At 44.2% G+C, this 19,794-nt stretch overlaps 1 protein-coding gene across 1 annotated transcript in view; it reads right to left on the reverse strand.

Moving 5' to 3' along the window:
• Nucleotides 1-19,794, reverse strand: part of LOC110507325 (beta-1,3-glucosyltransferase) — a 186,150-nt gene that overhangs the window by 116,288 nt on the left and 50,068 nt on the right. The window contains exon 3 of the mRNA XM_021587245.3: nucleotides 9,298-9,337. Within this exon, the coding sequence (XP_021442920.1) occupies nucleotides 9,298-9,337 (40 nt within the window). The remainder of the gene's footprint in view (nucleotides 1-9,297; nucleotides 9,338-19,794) is intronic.

Here is a 19,794-nt window from a genome sequence, read left to right on the forward strand (position 1 = left end):
TCTGGCTGTTCCTCTTTAATCTCTACAATGGTACTCTGCGGGGAAGTAACACTAACTTGCAGTATCTTCATTAGCCTAACCGACTCGCATTGCACAGCAGAAAGCCTTTAGCAACTGCTGAGATTTAAAGGTCAGTGGCCTGTGTCTGTTCAAATCAGAGAGATAGATGGAGCAAAGCTGTCATCAAGCCAAAGGGTGGCTACTTTGAAGAATATCAAAGAGATTTTGATTTGTTTAACACTTTTTTTTGGTCACTACATGATTCCATATGTGTTATTGCATAGTTTGGATGTCTTCACTATTATTCTACAATGTAGAACATAGTAAAAATAATGAAAAACCCTGGAAAGATTAGGTGTGTCCAAACCTTTACCTGGTTATGTATAAAAAAAAATAATGTTGCCTATAATGTAATTGCAGCAAGTAGGAGAGGGCAACATAAAGTACTGTTTAAATGATCTTGACTACCAGAGAGAAAAGAAACAAGAGCACAATTTCTCCCAAACACAGAAGTCTTTGTTATTCATTTTGGGGCTGATCTTTTTGTGTTAACTGTGAACTAATTTTAGTCTCTCTTGTCATTCAGAGGCTAAGCACTGGGCAGGGGAGCCTTGCGTCTCACAAGTGCTTACATAATATCCCTTGATTGAGTTGATTAGTAGAGTTTAGTGAATGGAAGTGAAACTGAGGTGGAATACAGTGCCTTGCAAAAATATTCATCCTCCTTGGCGTTTTTCCTATTTTGTTGCATTGATTTTTATTTGGACTTCATGTACTGGACATACACAAAATATTCCAAATTGGTGAAGTGAAATTTGAAAAATAACCATGTTTAAAAAAAACAATTGACAAAATAAAAAACTGAAAAGGGGTATATGCATATGTATTCACTCCCTTTGCTATGAAGCCCCTAAATAAGATATTGTGCAACCAATTACCTTTAGAAGTCACATAATTAGTTAGATTGCACACAGGTGGACTTTATTTAGGTTTCACATGATCTGTCACATGATCTCAGTGTGTGTGTGTGTGTGTGTGTGTGTGTGTGTATGTATATACACTGCTCAAAAAAATAAAGGGAACACTTAAACAACACAATGTAACTCCAAGTCAATCACACTTCTGTGAAATCAAACTGTCCACTTAGGAAGCAACACTGATTGACAATACATTTCACATGCTGTTGTGCAAATGGAATAGACAACAGGTGGAAATTATAGGCAATTAGCAAGACAACCCAACAACATAATGTATTCCATATTAGGCATCCAGACCTTATGAAAGTTGCCCAGTATATATTTAATCTTGTAATAAATCAAAGCTAGTGATACATAACTTGACATTGTGGGAGGATAACCAACCTTCCAATTCATGGAAATGCATTTCTTAGCCGATATATTTGCTTGGTTGCACAGTTTCTTCAGATAAGTCTCCAGTATCAACATTTCCAAGCAAACAAAAACAGGGAGAATCTATAGACATGCAGAGATAAAAGAACATACTGTTTGCCAGAATTCCGCCAGCCTTCACAAGACCATAACATATGCAAATTGGTCCGCTTTTGTGTTTTACACCTCAGCAGAGGAATGACATTTCTGAGTCCATGTAATTCAGTTTCACTGGCATATAGGACTTTCTATGGATGGCCTTAAACTGCAGTAATTTATGTCTGAGATTACATGAACATGACTGGGCATTCAAACAGTTTATACCAGGTCTTCCTCAAATTTGTTTTTACATGTTTTGTGTCATCAGGAAAAGCCTTGATACAGTTTGGAAATCAACTTTGGGGGTTTGCCTTAAAATAGGTTCTGGCTTATCTAATGTTTTCTTCACAGAGAGAATAAAGTGTTGTATCTGCAAAAATTCACCTCAGCTCCGTCAGACTGGTCTTCTCTGGCTGCCTGACCCTGCTGAAACCGTCATATGATCCTCCTAAGATGAAGCATGACAAATGATTACCTTGGTGTACATTTATACATCATATTATCCAATAATATAATCAGTTGTTCAATAATTGAACTTACGATTATTCCCAGATCCCAGACTGTAGCTTTAAGTTTAAACTGCTTTCCTCTAGCTACCCATCAATTCAAGATGGAACTTTGTGTCATTCACTGATATTTTTAATATACAGCTAAATTCACCTGACCTCCGTCGACTGGTCTTCCCCTGGCTGTCTTATCCTGCTGGGACCCCTGTCATCATCTGATCCTGCTAATACATGATGAGCATAGTGTTGTGTACTGACTGCACTAGAGGGCTGCGGGTCCCAACAGAGATCATTGCAGCGCAGTCTGCATTTTTGCTGGGCATGAGAGCTCAAGTGTTCCTAGTATGTGTTCTCTCATTGAAATAGAGTAGGCTGCCTACATAGGCGGAGAATCACGTGGCAGTTAACTTCAATATGATTACACTGTAGTTTACTACACTGTCTGTAAATAAATGTTGACAATGGAAAAAAAGTGGAGGGCACTCAACCAACGTGAGTCGAAGTGCAATCAAAAAATGTAATCATCATTGAAAAGGAAAAGGCAACATGAGCACATAAACTCAGCAAAAAAGAACAGTTTCCTCACTGTAAACTGCATTTATTTTCAGCAAACTTAACACGATTCAAAAACTCCTAATGGACTGAACCAGATTTGCCAGTTCTTGCTGTGAGATGTTACCCCACTCTTCCACCAAGGCATCTGCAAGTTCCTGGACATTTCTGGGGGTAATGGCCCTAACCCTCACCCTCCAATCCAACAGGTACCAGGCGTACTTCAATGGGATTGAGATCCGGGCTCTTCGCTGGCCATGGCAGAACACTGACATTCCTGTCTTGCAGGAAATCATGCACAGAATGAGCAGTATGGCTGTTGGCATTGTCATGCTGGAGGGTCATGTCAGGATGAGCCTGCAGGAAGGGTACCACATGAGGGAGGAGGATGTCTTCCCTGTAATGCACAGCGTTGAGATTGCCTGCAATGACAACAAGCTCAGTCCGATGATGCTGTGACACACCGACCCAGACCATGATGGACCCTCCACCTCCAAATTGATCCCGCTCCAGAGTACAGGCCTCAGTGTAACGTCGACGATAAACGCATATCAGACCATCACCCCTGGTGAGACAAAACAGTGACTCGTCAGTGAAGAGCACTTTTTGCCAGTCCTGTCTGGTCCAGCGATGGTGGGTTTGTGCCCATAGGCGACATTGTTGCCAGTGACGTCTGGTGAGGACCTGCCTTACAACAAGCCTACAAGTCCTCAGTCCTGCCTCTCTCAGCCTATTGCAGACAGTCTGAGCACTGATGGAGGGATTGTGCATTCCTGGTGTAACTCGGGCAGTTGTTGTTATGTTCGGATGTACCGATCCTGTGCAGGTGTTGTTACACGTGGTCTGCCACTGCGAGGACGATCAGCTGTCCGTCCTGTCTCCCTGTAGAGCTGTCTTAGGCGTCTCACGGTACGGACATTGCAATTTATTGCCCTAGCCATATCCTCAGTCATTATGCCTCCTTGCAGCGTGTCTAAGGCACGTTTACGCAGATGAGCAGGGACCCTGGGCATCTTTCTTGATGTTTTTCAGAGTCAGTAGAAAGACCTCTTTAGTGTCCTAAGTTTTCATAACTGTGACTTTAATTGCCTCCCGTCTGTAAGCTGTTAGTGTCTTAATGACCGTTCCACAGGTGCATATTCATTAATTATTAATGGTTCATTGAACAAGTATGGGAAACAGTGTTTAAACCCTTTACAATGAAGATCTGTGAAGTTATTTTAATTTTTACAAATTATCTTCGAAAGACAGGGTCCAGAAAAAGGGATGTTTCTTTTTTTGTTGATTTTACAATAGGTTAGACTACTATGGTGAGCAAGCAACACACTTTTTCATTTTGAATAAATATTGATTGCCCATTGATTTGTCTCTGCCTGCAAATTGTCCTCCTAAAAGATAGGCTATATCCTATAGGGCTATGCTAAATAAGGCAAGTGTCGCTGTCGTTATTCTTGCTGCTTCCAGTTCAGTAGCTACCTGCGAGATCAGGTGTGTGTGGTCTCAATTAAATAGAGTAGGATGTAGCCTATGCATGAGCAGAGAAGCACAGCGCAGTTCTCTTTCCAAGGAAATGTACTTCCTAAATAGGCCTATAATTAGACCATAGCTTACTACATTGCCTAGAAATAGGCCTAAATATTGATCACCCATATTTCTCTGTCTAAAAACCTTACATCTCCTAAAATGTAGGCTGTAAAAATAGCTCAAGAGAAAGTGCAACTTTCCAGCATTGCTCTCTTCAAACTACATATAGCATATTGGCTGATATTGCCCAGTAATACAATATAAGGGCTATGTAAGAATCTCTGGTATTTTAATTTCTTAAGTTGATTTTGCGCATTTGATATTACTTATAAGGCGTAACATTGCTGGGACCATGGCCGGCAAGAGTGCTGAGTCACATATGCCTAAAATAACATTGCGGGACTGCGGTTGGGTTTGGGACCAGTTCTTGCGTAGTGTGTGGGTGTCAGACAGAAGGCCAGCAGGTGAGGGCGGGAGCGGGATAAAGAAATTGGTCCAGCGCAGACCTCTACTGTGCATCATGACAGTGAAATCTGTAACATTACAGCAGTTTATTACTGTGTCCGTGTGAAAAGTAGGTAATTAGCTAGGGAAACTGACAGATCAATAACGTTACATTGCCATTCTGACTAATTAAACTCACATTGCACTGAAAAAACGTCAGAATATCAATCTTCAATTGTTGGCCGATGGTTTCATCATTTGATTCAGGTCTACTGTAATATAGGCAAAAAGAATAGCTAACGTTAGCCAAGTTACATCAACTGGCGAAAGCTAGCCAAGTTCATTTACTTCTGAAAATGGAAAAACAAAGGCTACAAAACATTTCTGTTCCAACAACAGCTGTTAGTAATAATCACATTCCAGTGGCTCAGAAGTTTACATACACTCAATTAGTATTTGGTAGCAGCATTGCCTTTAAATTGTTTAACTTGGGTCAAACATTTCTGGTGGCCTTCCACAAGTTTCCCACAATAAGTTGGGTGAATTTTGGCCCATTCCTCCTGACAGAGCTGGTGTAACTGAGTTAGGTTGGTAGGCCTCCTTGCTCGCACACGTTTTTTCAGTTCTGCCCACACATTTTCTATAGGATTGAGGTCAGGGCTTTGTGATGGCCACTCCAATACTTTGACTTTGTTGTCCTTAAGCCATTTTGCCACAACTTAGGAAGTATGCTTGGGGTCATTGTCCATTTGGAAGACCCATTTGCGACCAAGCTTTAACTTCCTGACTGATGTCTTGAGATGTTGCTTCAATATATCCACATAGTTTTCCTTTCCTCATGATGTCATCTATTTTGTGAAATGCACCAGCCCTCCTGCACCAAAGCACCCCCACAACCCCCATGCTTCACGGTTGGGATGGTGTTCTTCAGCTTGCATACACCCCCCTTTTTCCTCCAAACATAACAATGGTCATTATAGCCAAACAGTTATATTTATGTTTCATCAGACCAGAGGACATTTCTCCAAAAAGTATGATCTTTGTCCCCATGTGCAGTTGCAAACTGTTGTCTGGGTTTTTTAATGGCAGTTTTGGAGCAGTGGCTTCTTCCTTGTTGAGCGGCCTTTCAGGTTTTGTCGATATAGGACTCGTTTTACTGTGGATATAGATACTTTTGTACCCGTTTCCTCCAGCATCTTCACAAGGTCCTTTCCTGTTGTTCTGGGATTGATTTGCACTTTTCGCACCAAAGTACGTTCATCTCTAGGAAACAGAACGCGTCTCCTTCCTGAGCAGTATGACGACTGCGTACTATACTTGCGTACTATTGTTTGTACAGATGAACATGGTACCTTCAGGCATTTGGAAATGACTTCCAAGGATGATCCAGACTTGTGGAGATCTACAATTATTTTTCTGAGGTCATGGCTGATTTATTTTGATTTTCCCATTATGTCAAGCAAAGAGGTAGGTCTTGAAATACATCCACAGATACACCTCCAATTGTCTCAAATTATGTCAATTAGCCTATCAAAAGCGTCTGAAGCCATGACATAATTTTCTGGAATTTTTCAAGCTATTTTAAAGCTATTTTAAAGGCACAGTCAACTAAGTTGCAAACTTCTGACCCACTGGAATTGTGATACAGTGAATTATTAGTGAAATAATCTGTCTGTAAACAACTGTTGGAAAAATTACTTGCGTCATGCATAAAGTAGATGCCCTAACCGACTTGCAAAAACTATAGTTTGTTAACAAGAAATGTGTGGAGTGGTTGAAAAACAAGTTTTAACTTCTTAGTGATCCCTTCCCGCTCGAATCCCGGTAACGGGATTGATTTGACAACATCCAGTGAAATTGCAGGGCGCGAAATTCAAAAACAGAAATACTCATAATAAAAATTCAGAAAACATACATGTGTAATACATCAAAATAAAGTTGAACTTCTTGTTAATCCAGCCCCAGTGTCAGATTTCAAAATGGCTTTACGGTGAAAGCAGACCATGCGACTATCTGAGGACAGCACCCCGCATACACATGAAAATCATATTTCGACCAGCCAGGCGTGACACAAAAGTCAGAAATACGATTTAATTCATGCCTTACCTTTGAAGATCTTTTTCTTTTGGCACTCCAAAATGTCCCAGAAACATCACAAATGGTCCTTTTCTTTGATAAATTCCTTCTTTATATCTCCAAAATGTCCATTTATTTGGCGCCTTTGATTCAGAAAATACACCGGTTCCAACTCGCCCAACATGACTACAAAGTATATAATAAGTTAACTGTAAACTTGGTCCAAACATTTCAAACAACATTCCTAATCCAAATGTAGGTATCCTAAAACGTAAATAATCAATCAAATTTAAGACGGGATTAACTGTGTTCAATACCGGACGAAAACAAAGTGAAGCGCATTCCAGGTCGCGCGCACCAAAAGACTAGAGTCCACCTGGATTGACACATGGAAAGAACAAGGTTACTTCTTCATTTCTCAAAAGAAAAACATCAACCAATTTCTAAAGACTGTTGACATCTAGTGGAAGCCATAGTAACTGCAAGCAGATTCCTATTAAAAAGGGCTTACCATAGAAACCTAATGGAAAACAGATTGACCTAAAAAAATAAAAAAAAATCCCAGGGCGGATTGTGCTCGGGATTTCGCCTGCCAAATCAGTTCTGTTATACTCACAGATATTATTCAAACAGTTTTACAAACTTCAGAGTGTCTTCCATCTAGATCTACTGTACTAATAATATGCATATCCTAGCTTCTGGGCCTGAGTAGCAGGCAGTTTACTTTGGGCACGCTTTTCATCCAGACGTGAAAGTACTGCCCCCTATCCCTAAGAAGTTTTAATGACTCCAACCTAAGTGTATGTAAACTTCCGACTTCAACTGTACATCAGTCAACTAAAGAGTACCCAGTTTCTGCTCTGCTTCCTTTTAAGGTGAAAGAGCGCAACATACACATTGAACTATGCTCAACTCCCCCGTGCTGGTCCAGCCAGCCTTCCAGAAGCTTTGCCTTCACAAAGCATGTCAGCCCGCTCTGTGGTGTCCACGCGGTCTTAAATCCAAATTGTCTGAACCCCCCATCCCCAGTGAAAGTTGTGCCCCTGCAATTAGCAGTTTCTCGAATTCCAACCCCACAAACAATATCCTTCGCTGTCAGACTAGCTTAGCCTCCCTGGTGTGACAGAGCAAATAACAATGGAAGTGCCAGATAGTTTGATTTGTTCAGATAAGTGTCTGTGTGCGTTTCCACTCGGCTAAAGTGCCAAATTAAGGCATTATAAAGTTGCTTTCGTCTTCTTTTGTTTCCGACCCAGTTGAGTGAGCAAGCCGGCAGACGGCCAGAGCTCCCCCAGAGCTCAGCTTCCTGGCGACCTACCCTCATCAGAGCTATTGTATTAGAGCTCTCAAGCATAAAAGGTGAACATTATGCTGTGGGAATGTTTTTCAGCGGCAGGAACTGGGAGACTAGTCAGGATCAAGGGAAAGATGAACAGAGCAAAGCACAGAGAGTTCCTTGATGAAACCTGCCCCCCAAGGGCTCAGGACCTTACACTGGGGCGAATTTTCACCTTCCAACAGGACAACGACCCTAAGCACAAAGCAAAGACAACACAAGAGTGGCTTCGGGACAAGTCTCTGAATGTCCTTGAGTGGCCCACCTAGAGCCCAGACTTGAACCCGGTCGAACATCTCTGGAGATACCTGGAAATAGCTGTGCAGTGACGTTCCCAATCCAAGCTGACAGAGCTTGAGAGGATTTGCAGAGAAGAATGGGAGAAACTCCCCAAATACAGGTGTGCCAAGCTTGTATCGTCATACCCAAGAAGACTTTAGGCTGTAATCGCTGCCAAAGCTGCTTCAACAAAGTGCTGAGTAAAGGGTCTGAATACTTATTTAAATGTGATTTCAGATTTTTATACATTTGCAAAATAAATTGTGCTTTGTCATTATGAGGTATTGTGTGTCGATTGATGAGGGGGAAAAATGATTTAATAAATTTTAGAATAAGACTAAATTAACAAAATGTGGAAAAGGGGTCTGAATACTTTGTGTATGTAGCATATAGTATTTTACAGTAGAAACAACAACACGATATACAGAAAACAAGGCACTTACTTTGATAGGAACGCAAACATGTGCAAAGTTATAATTTGTAAGGAAAACAACAATGAAGGCAATGTGGGCGCTAGCCAGAAAATGTGCCAGGGGGAAAAAGTTTGTGCAAGGCCTGTTCTGACTGGAGATGTGTAGTGTCTTCATATTTGATCTGGAGAAACACTGGGGAATTGCTTGGGCTCTCGTGAAACATAAATTGTCAGGAACAGTGAAATGTTCCTGGTTTGAGAGAAGCTTTTCCAGGAGAGAAATCACTTTGTTCAATGTTACGGGCTGGGGAGGGATTGGAGCGCCCCTGCTAGGCTAGCAGCAACTTGTTTTCTTATTTCACTGCCCAGTTGTTTGTCTAACTCTGCTAGGGATTGCAATTGGGTTTGGTTTTCATTTTCACCCCCTATTGGCTTCTGATTCAGGAAGTTGGCAGTTCCGTTGTTACACTTTCGTTTTGTACTACATTGTCTTATAACAACAGGTAAATAGGTATTGTTCAGTGCAATCATAATGCATACAATATTGGTTGAATCAAGTGAGACATTTCAGAAGATTTGATTAGCAAACAGCTAAATAAATTCATACTTACTGCATCTTTAAAAGTGGTCCTTTCTATTGAACCATTTCTAGCTGAATGGGGAATAATCAATGAGACTCACCAGGTTGGCTGTCATAGAGGACTTCATTTGCATCTAGGTTCTGAGGAGAGAGAGAGAGAGAGATAGGGAAAGACTTATTAAGAGGCCTATTGGCACGGTTGACTTTTCAATTGAATGTAACAAAACAAACCAGCACTCGGCTCAATTAAGACACAGTCAGAGAGCAATTCCTGCACCGTGGCTGTCAACCTGTAGCTGCCTGCAACAGACCATGGAAGAATGAGGAAATCAATCACAGCTTTGAAGAGTCTTTTCACCTCCCATCTTTCAGAAGAAGACATGTTTCAGTCTTTGGGGAGGAAGGAAGACTGTATAGCCTACAGTTCTGGTAAGTCTCAGGAATTCTGCAGCAAAAGCAGAGCGGTAACAGATAATGAGGAGAGAGAGTAAGAAATGTTTTGATTTATGACTACCTCTAGACTAACAATTACTCCCCTCCTGGGCTCGGCAGGTCCCTTTGGAGAGGAGCACAATTTAAACAAGTCGTAAATTCAAAGTGAGGCGGGTGTGGCGCCTCGTTTTGGCATCACCGGGGCAACCAGGGGAGGGGTGAGGACAGTCAACGGAGCCATCAGAGGAAAGCCATCTATTACCCTCTCTCGGGAGATGACCACTAAGAACTATTAGAACAACACCGACCAGAGATGTTCATTTAGCTCATAGAGAGAGAGAGATGTCCTAACCCTGGCTGAGCTGCTGCCTGACCCCTGTTACAACAGAACCTCCCTTTGACTCACCTGTCACTTGCTTCTCCCTATTCCCTTCATTCCCTATAATATTCATCAAACCTTAATATGAGTCTAACAAGTACTGTATATAGCAGAGGCATTTGAATAATAGGATGCTAAAATTGAAGACAAGCGGCAGGCAGCAAAAGAATGATAAATCTTCCATGATGCTTGTTCACTTGCATGTACTTTGTGTTGTCAGATTTGGGTGTGATCAGAGTGAGACACAGATTTATGCATCGGAAGACAAGATACATCCAGAGCTGATTTAATTCAGTGCCATTGGTGGATAAAAAGACATTGGCTTTAATTGGGCTCAGTAGCTTAAGTCTGTCAGGCCCATGGGTTTCTCAATCTTCATACTGCTTTCCTCTGAAGCTCGTTTCTAAGGAGAGACGCTAACATCCTTAGACTGCCTTATATGAGATGAATAGCCTATATATTACTTATATATTATATCATCCCATCCCATCCCCTGATTCTTAGAATATTTTCAACACAATGTTTCTAATAAAAAGTGATGCAGTAGGTCTCTCCTCAACTCTTAGCCAAGAGAGACTGGCATGCGTAACATTTAAAATCAGCCCTCTGATTACAATGCAAGAGGTGCCGCCCTGTTCTGGGCCAGCTGTCGCTTAACTAGGTCTTTCCTTGCAGCACTTGACCACACACTAATTAATTATTATTTATTCATTATTTTACCTTTATTAAACTAGGCAAGTCAGTTAAGAACAAATTCTTATTTTCAATGACGGTCTAGGAACAACTGCCTTGTTCAGGGGCAGAACGACAGATTTTTACCTTGTCAGCTCGGGGATTCGATCTTCGATCTTTTGGTTACAAGGCCAACGCTCTAACCACTAGGCTACCTGCTGCCCACTAATCAAGGTAAGACAAAATTAGAGCCTGTGGGACTTGATTTTTGGCGTGTGGTGAGCATCTCTTTATTATGGACAGACTCTTTACATCTATTGATTATATAAGTTTTGACCATGACAGTTTAAAAGCTAAGGTAACGCCAAGCAATTTAGTCTCCTCAACAAGGTCAACAGCCACACCATTCATTACCAGATTCAGCTTAGGTCTAGAACTTAGGGAATGATTTGTACCAAATACAATGCTCTTAGTTTTAAAGATGTTCAGGACCAGTTTATTACTGGCCATCCATTCCAAAACAGACTACAACACTTTGTTAAGGGTTTCAGTGACTTCATTAGCTGTGGTTAATGATGCTTATATGGTTGAATCATCAGCATACTCACATGCTTTGTTTAATGCCAGTGGCAAAAATAGAAAATAGAGGGCCTAGAGAGCTGCCCTGTGGTGCAACACACTTTACATGTTTGACATTAAAGAAGCATCCATTAAAGAAAACCCTTTGGGTTCTATTAGATAGATAGCTCTAAATCCACGATATGACAGGTTGAAAAGCCATAACACAATAATTATTTTTTTGGGACATGGTGAGTGCCCTTCTCTATAAGCTTTCTGAAAGTCTGTTGTTAATTTGATTACAGAGAAATAGCATAGTATTTGGTCAACAACAAATAATCCAACAGTTTGCTAAGAGCTGGCCGCAAGCTGATAGGTCTGCTGTTAGAATCGGTAAAGGACACTTGACCAATCTTGGGTAGCAGAATTACTTTGGCTTCCCTCCAGGCCTGCGGACAAAGACTTTCCTCTAGGCTCAGATTAAAAATAAAAGTCAGCTACCATTCCCAGTACCGTTCCTTCTGAAACAATTTTTCCACATCTCCCACACTAACTTAGAAAATTGGAACTTGCAATGTTGTTCTTTCATTATTAGTTTTAAATGCATGAATACGATGGAAGTAATCATTAAAATAATTGGCAACATCAAATGGTTTTGTGATGAATAAGCCATATGATTCGATGAAAGATGGAGTTGAATGAATTTCATTTAAAGTACTGGATATTGTCATGTACTGTCATGTTGTGTCTTGTCTCTGTCCTTTCCCTTCACCCTGTCTCCCTCTGCTGGTCGTTGTTAGGTTACCTTTTCTCCCCCTCTTTCCCCCAGCTGTGCCTTGTCTCCTCCTAACCACCTCGTCACCCCTTTTCCCACCTGTTCCCTTTTTCCCTCTGATTAGTCCCCTATATCTCTCTCTGTTTTTGTTCCTGTCTTTGTCGGATTCTTGTTTGTTGTGTTTCATGCCTGAACCAGACTGTCGTCATGTTTGCTGTAACCTTGTCTTGTCCTGTCGGAATCTGCCGGTCCGTCTGAGCCTACCTATGTTTGGTAATTAAAGAAGCTCTGTTTAAGTTAATTCGCTTTTGGGTCCTCATTCACGCACCGTAACAGAAGAATCCGACCAAGAATGGACCCAGCGACTTCGGATCCTCTCCACTCAGCCGTCGGGATCCAGGGAGCGATGCTAGGCAGACATGAGCAGGAAGTGTCTGCTGCTCGACATGCCGTTGAGACCCTGGCCACCCAAGTCTCCAACCTCACAGAACAGGTTCACCATCTCCGCCTCGATCCACCGGCCACTTCCAGGGCTTTCGAATCTCCGGAGCCCAGAATCAATAACCCGCCGTGTTACTCTGGGGAGCCCACTGAATGCCGCTCGTTCCTCACCCAGTGTGATATTGTGTTTTCTCTCCAGCCCAACACTTACTCCAGGAGCACTGCTCGTGTCACCTACGTCATATCTCTCCTTATTGGACGGGCTCGTGAGTGGGGCACGGCAATCTGGGAGGCAAGGGCTGAGTGTACTAACCAGTATCAGGACTTTAAGGAGGAGATGATACGGGTTTTTGATCGATCTGTTTTTGGGGAGGAGGCTTCCAGGGCCCTGTCTTCCCTATGTCAAGGCAATCGATCCATAACAGACTACTCTATTGAGTTTCGCACTCTTGCTGTCTCCAGTGGCTGGAACGAGCCGGCCTTGCTCGCTCGTCTTCTGGAGGGTCTCCGAGCAGAGGTAAAGGATGAGATTCTCTCCCGGGAGGTTCCTTCCAGCGTGGATTCCTTGATTGAACTCGCTATTCGCATTGAGCGACGGGTTGATCTTCGTCACCGAGCTCGTGGAAAGGAGCTCGCGCTCTCCGTCGCCCCCCTCTCCGCATCACTACCATCTTCCTCTGCCGGCTCGGGTGCTGAGCCCATGCAGCTGGGAGGTATCCGCATCTCGACTAAGGAGAGGGAACGGAGAATCACCAACCGCCTCTGTCTCTATTGCGGTTCCGCTGGTCATTTTGTCACTTCATGTCCAGTAAAAGGCCAGAGCTCGTCAGTAAGCGGAGGGCTACTGGTGAGCGCTACTACTCCTGTCTCTCCTTCAAGATCCTGCACTACCTTGTCGGTCCATCTACGCTGGACCGGTTCGTCAGCTTCCTGCAGTGCCTTAATAGACTCTGGGGCGGAGGGCTGTTTTATGGACGAGACCTGGGCTCGGGAACATGACATTCCTCTCAGACAGTTAAAGGAGCCCACGGCCTTGTTCGCCCTGGATGGTAGTCCTCTCCCCAGGATTCAGCGTGAGACGCTACCTTTAACCCTCACTGTTTCTGGTAATCATAGTGAAACCATTTCTTTTTTAATTTTTCGTTCACCTTTTACACCTGTTGTTTTGGGCCATCCCTGGCTAGTTTGTCATAATCCTTCCATTAATTGGTCTAGTAATTCTATCCTCTCCTGGAACGTCTCTTGTCATGTGAAATGTTTAATGTCTGCTATCCCTCCTGTTTCCTCTGTCTCTTCTTCACAGGAGGAGCCTGGTGATTTGACAGGGGTGCCGGAGGAATATCACGATCTGCGCACGGTGTTCAGTCGGTCCAGGGCCACCTCTCTTCCTCCACACCGGTCGTATGATTGTAGTATTGATCTCCTTCCGGGAACCACCCCCCCCCGGGGTAGACTATACTCTCTGTCGGCTCCCGAACGTAAGGCTCTCGAAGATTATTTGTCTGTAGCTCTTGACGCCGGTACCATAGTCCCCTCCTCCTCTCCCGCCGGAGCGGGGTTTTTTTTTGTCAAGAAGAAGGACGGGTCTCTGCGCCCCTGCATAGATTATCGAGGGCTGAATGACATAACAGTGAAGAATCGTTATCCGCTTCCTCTTATGTCTTCAGCCTTCGAGATCCTGCAGGGAGCCAGGTTTTTCACTAAGTTGGACCTTCGTAACGCTTACCATCTCGTGCGCATCAGGGAGGGGGACGAGTGGAAGACGGCGTTTAACACTCCGTTAGGGCACTTTGAATACCGGGTTCTTCCTTTCGGCCTCGCTAACGCTCCAGCTGTCTTTCAGGCATTAGTCAATGATGTCCTGAGAGACATGCTGAACATCTTTGTTTTCGTTTACCTTGACGATATCCTGATTTTTTCACCGTCACTCCAGATTCATGTTCAGCACGTTCGACGTGTCCTCCAGCGCCTTTTAAAGAATTGTCTTTTTGTGAAGGCTGAGAAGTGCACTTTTCATGCCTCCTCCGTCACATTTCTCGGTTCCGTTATTTCCGCTGAAGGCATTAAGATGGATCCCGCTAAGGTCCAAGCTGTCATTGATTGGCCCGTCCCTAAGTCACGCGTCGAGCTGCAGCGCTTTCTCGGCTTCGCGAACTTCTATCGTCGTTTCATCCGTAATTTCGGTCAGGTGGCAGCTCCTCTCACAGCCCTTACTTCTGTCAAGACGTGCTTTAAGTGGTCCGTTTCCGCCCAGGGAGCTTTTGATCTCCTCAAGAATCGTTTTACATCCGCTCCTATCCTTGTTACACCTGACGTCTTTAGACAGTTCGTTGTCGAGGTTGACGCGTCAGAGGTGGGGGTGGGAGCCATTCTTTCTCAGCGCTCCCTCTCTGACGACAAGGTCCACCCATGCGCGTATTTTTCTCATCGCCTGTCGCCGTCGGAACGTAACTATGATGTGGGTAACCGCGAACTGCTCGCCATCCGGTTAGCCCTAGGCGAATGGCGACAGTGGTTGGAGGGGGCGACCGTTCCTTTTGTCGTTTGGACTGACCATAGGAACCTTGAGTACATCCGTTCTGCCAAACGACTTAATGCGCGTCAGGCGCGTTGGGCGCTGTTTTTCGCTCGTTTCGAGTTCGTGATTTCTTATCGTCCGGGCTCTAAGAACACCAAGCCTGATGCTTTGTCTCGTCTCTTCAGTTCTTCAGTAGCCTCCACTGACCCCGAGGGGATTCTCCCTGAGGGGCGTGTTGTCGGGTTGACTGTCTGGGGAATTGAGAGGCAGGTAAAACAAGCGCTCACTCACACTCCGTCGCCGCGCGCTTGTCCTAGGAACCTTCTTTTCGTTCCCGTTCCTACTCGTCTGGCCGTTCTTCAGTGGGCTCACTCTGCCAAGTTAGCCGGCCACCCTGGCGTTCGGGGTACGCTTGCTTCCATTCGCCAGCGTTTTTGGTGGCCCACCCGGGAGCATGACACGCGTCGTTTCGTGGCTGCTTGTTCGGTCTGCGCGCAGACTAAGTCCGGTAACTCTCCTCCTGCCGGCCGTCTCAGGCCGCTTCCTATTCCCTCTCGACCGTGGTCTCACATCGCCTTAGATTTTGTCACCGGACTGCCTTCGTCAGCGGGGAAGACTGTTATTCTTACGGTTGTCGATAGGTTCTCTAAGGCGGCTCATTTCATTCCCCTTGCTAAGCTTCCTTCTGCTAAAGAGACGGCACAAATCATCATCGAGAATGTTTTCAGAATTCATGGCCTTCCGTCAGACGTCGTTTCGGACAGAGGTCCGCAATTCACGTCTCAATTTTGGAGGGAGTTTTGCCGTTTGATTGGGGCTTCCGTCAGTCTCTCTTCCGGCTTTCACCCCCAGTCTAACGGTCAAGCAGAACGGGCCAATCAGACTATTGGTCGCATCTTACGCAGTCTTTCTTTTCGTAACCCTGCGTCTTGGTCAGAACAGCTCCCCTGGGCAGAATACGCCCACAACTCGCTTCCTTCGTCTGCGACCGGGCTATCTCCTTTTCAGAGTAGCCTCGGGTACCAGCCTCCGCTGTTCTCATCTCAGTTCGCCGAGTCCAGCGTCCCCTCCGCTCAGGCTTTTGTCCAACGTTGCGAGCGCACCTGGAAGAGGGTCAGGTCTGCACTTTGCCGTTATAGGACGCAGACTGTGAGGGCTGCTAATAAGCGTAGAACTAAGAGTCCTAGATATTGTCGCGGTCAGAGAGTTTGGCTCTCCACTCAGAACCTTCCCCTTAAGACGGCTTCTCGCAAGTTGACCCCGCGGTTCATTGGTCCGTTCCGTATTTCTCGGGTCATTAATCCTGTCGCAGTTCGACTTCTTCTTCCGCGATACCTTCGTCGCGTCCACCCGGTCTTCCATGTCTCCTGCATCAAGCCCGTCCTTCGCGCCCCCGCTCGTCTTCCCCCACCCCCCCCCCATCCTTGTCGAGGGCGCACCCATCTACAGGGTCCGTAGAATTTTAGACATGCGTCCTCGGGGCCGTGGTCACCAGTACCTCGAAGATTGGGAGGGGTACGGTCCTGAGGAGAGGAGTTGGGTTCCCTCTCGGGACGTGCTGGACCGTGCGCTGATCGAGGATTTCCTCCGTTGCCGCCAGGTTTCCTCCTCGAGTGCGCCAGGAGGCGCTCGGTGAGTGGGGGGGTACTGTCATGTACTGTCATGTTGTGTCTTGTCTCTGTCCTTTCCCTTCACCCTGTCTCCCTCTGCTGGTCGTTGTTAGGTTACCTTTTCTCCCCCTCTTTCCCCCAGCTGTGCCTTGTCTCCTCCTAACCACCTCGTCACCCCTTTTCCCACCTGTTCCCTTTTTCCCTCTGATTAGTCCCCTATATCTCTCTCTGTTTTTGTTCCTGTCCTTGTCGGATTCTTGTTTGTTGTGTTTCATGCCTGAACCAGACTGTCGTCATGTTTGCTGTAACCTTGTCTTGTCCTGTCGGAATCTGCCGGTCCGTCTGAGCCTACCTATGTTTGGTAATTAAAGAAGCTCTGTTTAAGTTAATTCGCTTTTGGGTCCTCATTCACGCACCGTAACAGATATAGCCACAATTATTTTATTTATTTTTTATTTAACCTTTATTTAACTAGGCAAGTCAGTTAAGAACAAATTCTTATTTACAATGACGGCCTACCGGGGAACAGTGGGTTAACTGCCTTGTTCAGGGTCAGAACAACAGATTTTTACCTTGTATACCTGTTAAGTCTACCCTCTCCTTTTTCGAACATTCTGTTAAAAATCGCGCAACATTTCAGCGTCCTGCTACTCATGCCAGGAATATAGTATATGCATATGATTAGTATGTGTGGATAGAAAACTCTCTGAAGTTTCTAAAACTGGTTAAATCACGGCTGTGACTATAACAGAGCGTGTGTTTCATCGAAAAGCGCAAGAAAAACTGGTCACTGAAAACTGAAAAATATATCCATGCGCCACTTGCATGTATTGTTTAAGGGGCACCAAAATTAATAGGGCCAAGGATGCAATTCCTACAGCTTCCACACGATGTAGCCAAAAACGTCATTTTCATTGACAAAAATCCTTTGTGTCATGACAAATAGATCCTTCATTCCATCCAGCCTACAGCAATCGATTTTGGAAGAGAGAAAAATTGACATTGTTTTCTTGAGTAGCTGCTATTGAATACAGATCGCCCGGTGATCAATTTGATCGCTTATTAACGTTTACAAATACCTAAAGTTGGGTTACAAAAGTAGGTTGAAGTGTTTTGTCAAAGAATATAGGCAACTTATATAATTTTAAAAAATGACGTTGCGTGTTGGAAGAGAGCTTTTTTCCTGAACCAGACAGGCTATACAAATGGATATTTTGGGCATACATGGACGGATTTAATCGGGAAAAAGACCCAATTGTGATGTTTATGGAACATATAGGAGTGCCAACAAAGAGTATCATCAAAGGTAATGAATGTTTTATATTTTATTTCTGCGTTTTGTGTAGCGCCGGCTACGCTAATTATTTTGTTTACGTCCCCTTCAGGTATATTGGGGTGTTGCATGCTATCAGATAATAGCTTCTCATGCTTTCGCCGAAAAGCATTTTAAAAATCTGACTTGTTGGCTAGATTCACAACGAGTGTAGCTTTAATTCAATACCCTGCATGTGTATTTTAATGAACGTTTGAGTTTTAACGAGTACATTTAGCGTAGCGCATTTGCATTTCCAGGTGCCTACTTGAGACGTCTGCGTCTCAAGTAGGATCAAGAGGTTAAGAACAAATTCTTATTTACAATGACGGCCTACCGGGGAACAGTGGGTTAACTGCCTTGTTCAGGGTCAGAACAACAGATTTTTACCTTGTAACCTTTTGGTTACTGGCCCAACGCTCTAACCACTAGGCCATCAGCCGATCACTGTGATCCAATGGGTACGGAACCAGCTAGAGCATTGTTCCACAATATTAGTAAAAATGTGATCGATACATGTGGATGATCTTGTTCCTGTAGTGTTTGTCAACACCCTGGTAAATTGATTTATAACCTGGACCAGATTACAGGCACTGGTTACCATGAGAAGCTTGCTCTTGAGTGGACAGCTTTTGATGAGAACCAGTCAATATTCAGGTCCCCAAGAAAGTAGTTTTGTTTACATCAAATCAATTTGTATTTCTCACGTGCTCTGAATACAATAGTTGTAGACCTTAGGGTGAAATGCTTACTTACAAGCCCTTAACCAACAATACCGTTTAAAAAAATAAATAAAGTGAAGTAAAAATACAATTTAAATAAACAAATAATTAAAGAGCAACAGTAAAATAACAGTGGTGAGGCTATATACAGGAGGTACCGGTACAGAGTGAATGTGTGGGGGCACAGGTAATGGAGGTAATATGTTGTTAGGGGTGATGTGACTATGCATAGATAATAAACAGAGTAGCAGCAGCATAAAAGAGGGGGCGGCACAATGCAAATAGCCTGGGTAGCCATTTGATTAGCTGTTCAGGAGTCTTATGGCTTGGGGGTAGAAGCTGTTAAGAAGCCTCACAAACCTAGAATTGGCGCTCCAGTACCACTTGCCATGCGGTAGCAGATAGAACGTTCAATGGCTAGGGTGGCTGGAGTCTGACAATTTTTAGGGTCTTCCTCTGACACCGCCTAGTATAGAGATCCTGGATGGCAGGAAGCTTGGCCCCAGTGATGTACTGGGCCGTACACACTACCCTAGGCAGTTGCCATACCAGGCAGTGATGCAATCAGTCAAGATGCTCTCAATGGTGCAGCTGTAGAACTTTTTGAGGATCTGAGACCAATGCCAAATCTTTTCAGTCTCCTGGGGGGGAATAGGCTTCATCGTGCCCTCTTCACAAATGTCTTGGTGTGTTTGGACCACGATAGTTTGTTGGTGATGTGGACACCAAGGAACTTGAAGCTCTTAACCTGCGCCATTACGATGAGAATGGGGGCTGTCCTCCTTTTCCTGTAGTCCACAGTCATCTTCTTTGTCTTGATCACATTGAGGGAAAGGTTGTTATCCTGGCACAACAGGAAGTCCAGGATCCAGTTGCAAAGGGAGGTGTTTAGTCCCAGGATCATTAGCTTAATGATGAGCATTGACTATACTGAGCTGTAGTCAATGAATAGCATTCTCACGTAGGAGTTCCTTTTGTCCAAGTGGGAAAGGGAAGTGTGGAGTGGAATAAAGATTGCATCATCTGTGGATCTGTTTCGGCGGAACGCAAATTGGACTGGGTCTAGGGTTTCTGGGATAACAGTGTTGATGTGAGCCATGCCCAGCCTTTCAAAGCACTTCATGGCTACAGACGATAGTGCTACAGGTTGGGAAGTCATTTAGGCAGGTTACCTTAGTG

The sequence above is a fragment of the Oncorhynchus mykiss genome, chromosome 27 (genome assembly GCF_057628025.1).
Source record: "Oncorhynchus mykiss isolate SJ-2025 chromosome 27, ASM5762802v1, whole genome shotgun sequence".
Taxonomy (NCBI): Eukaryota; Metazoa; Chordata; class Actinopteri; order Salmoniformes; family Salmonidae; genus Oncorhynchus; species Oncorhynchus mykiss.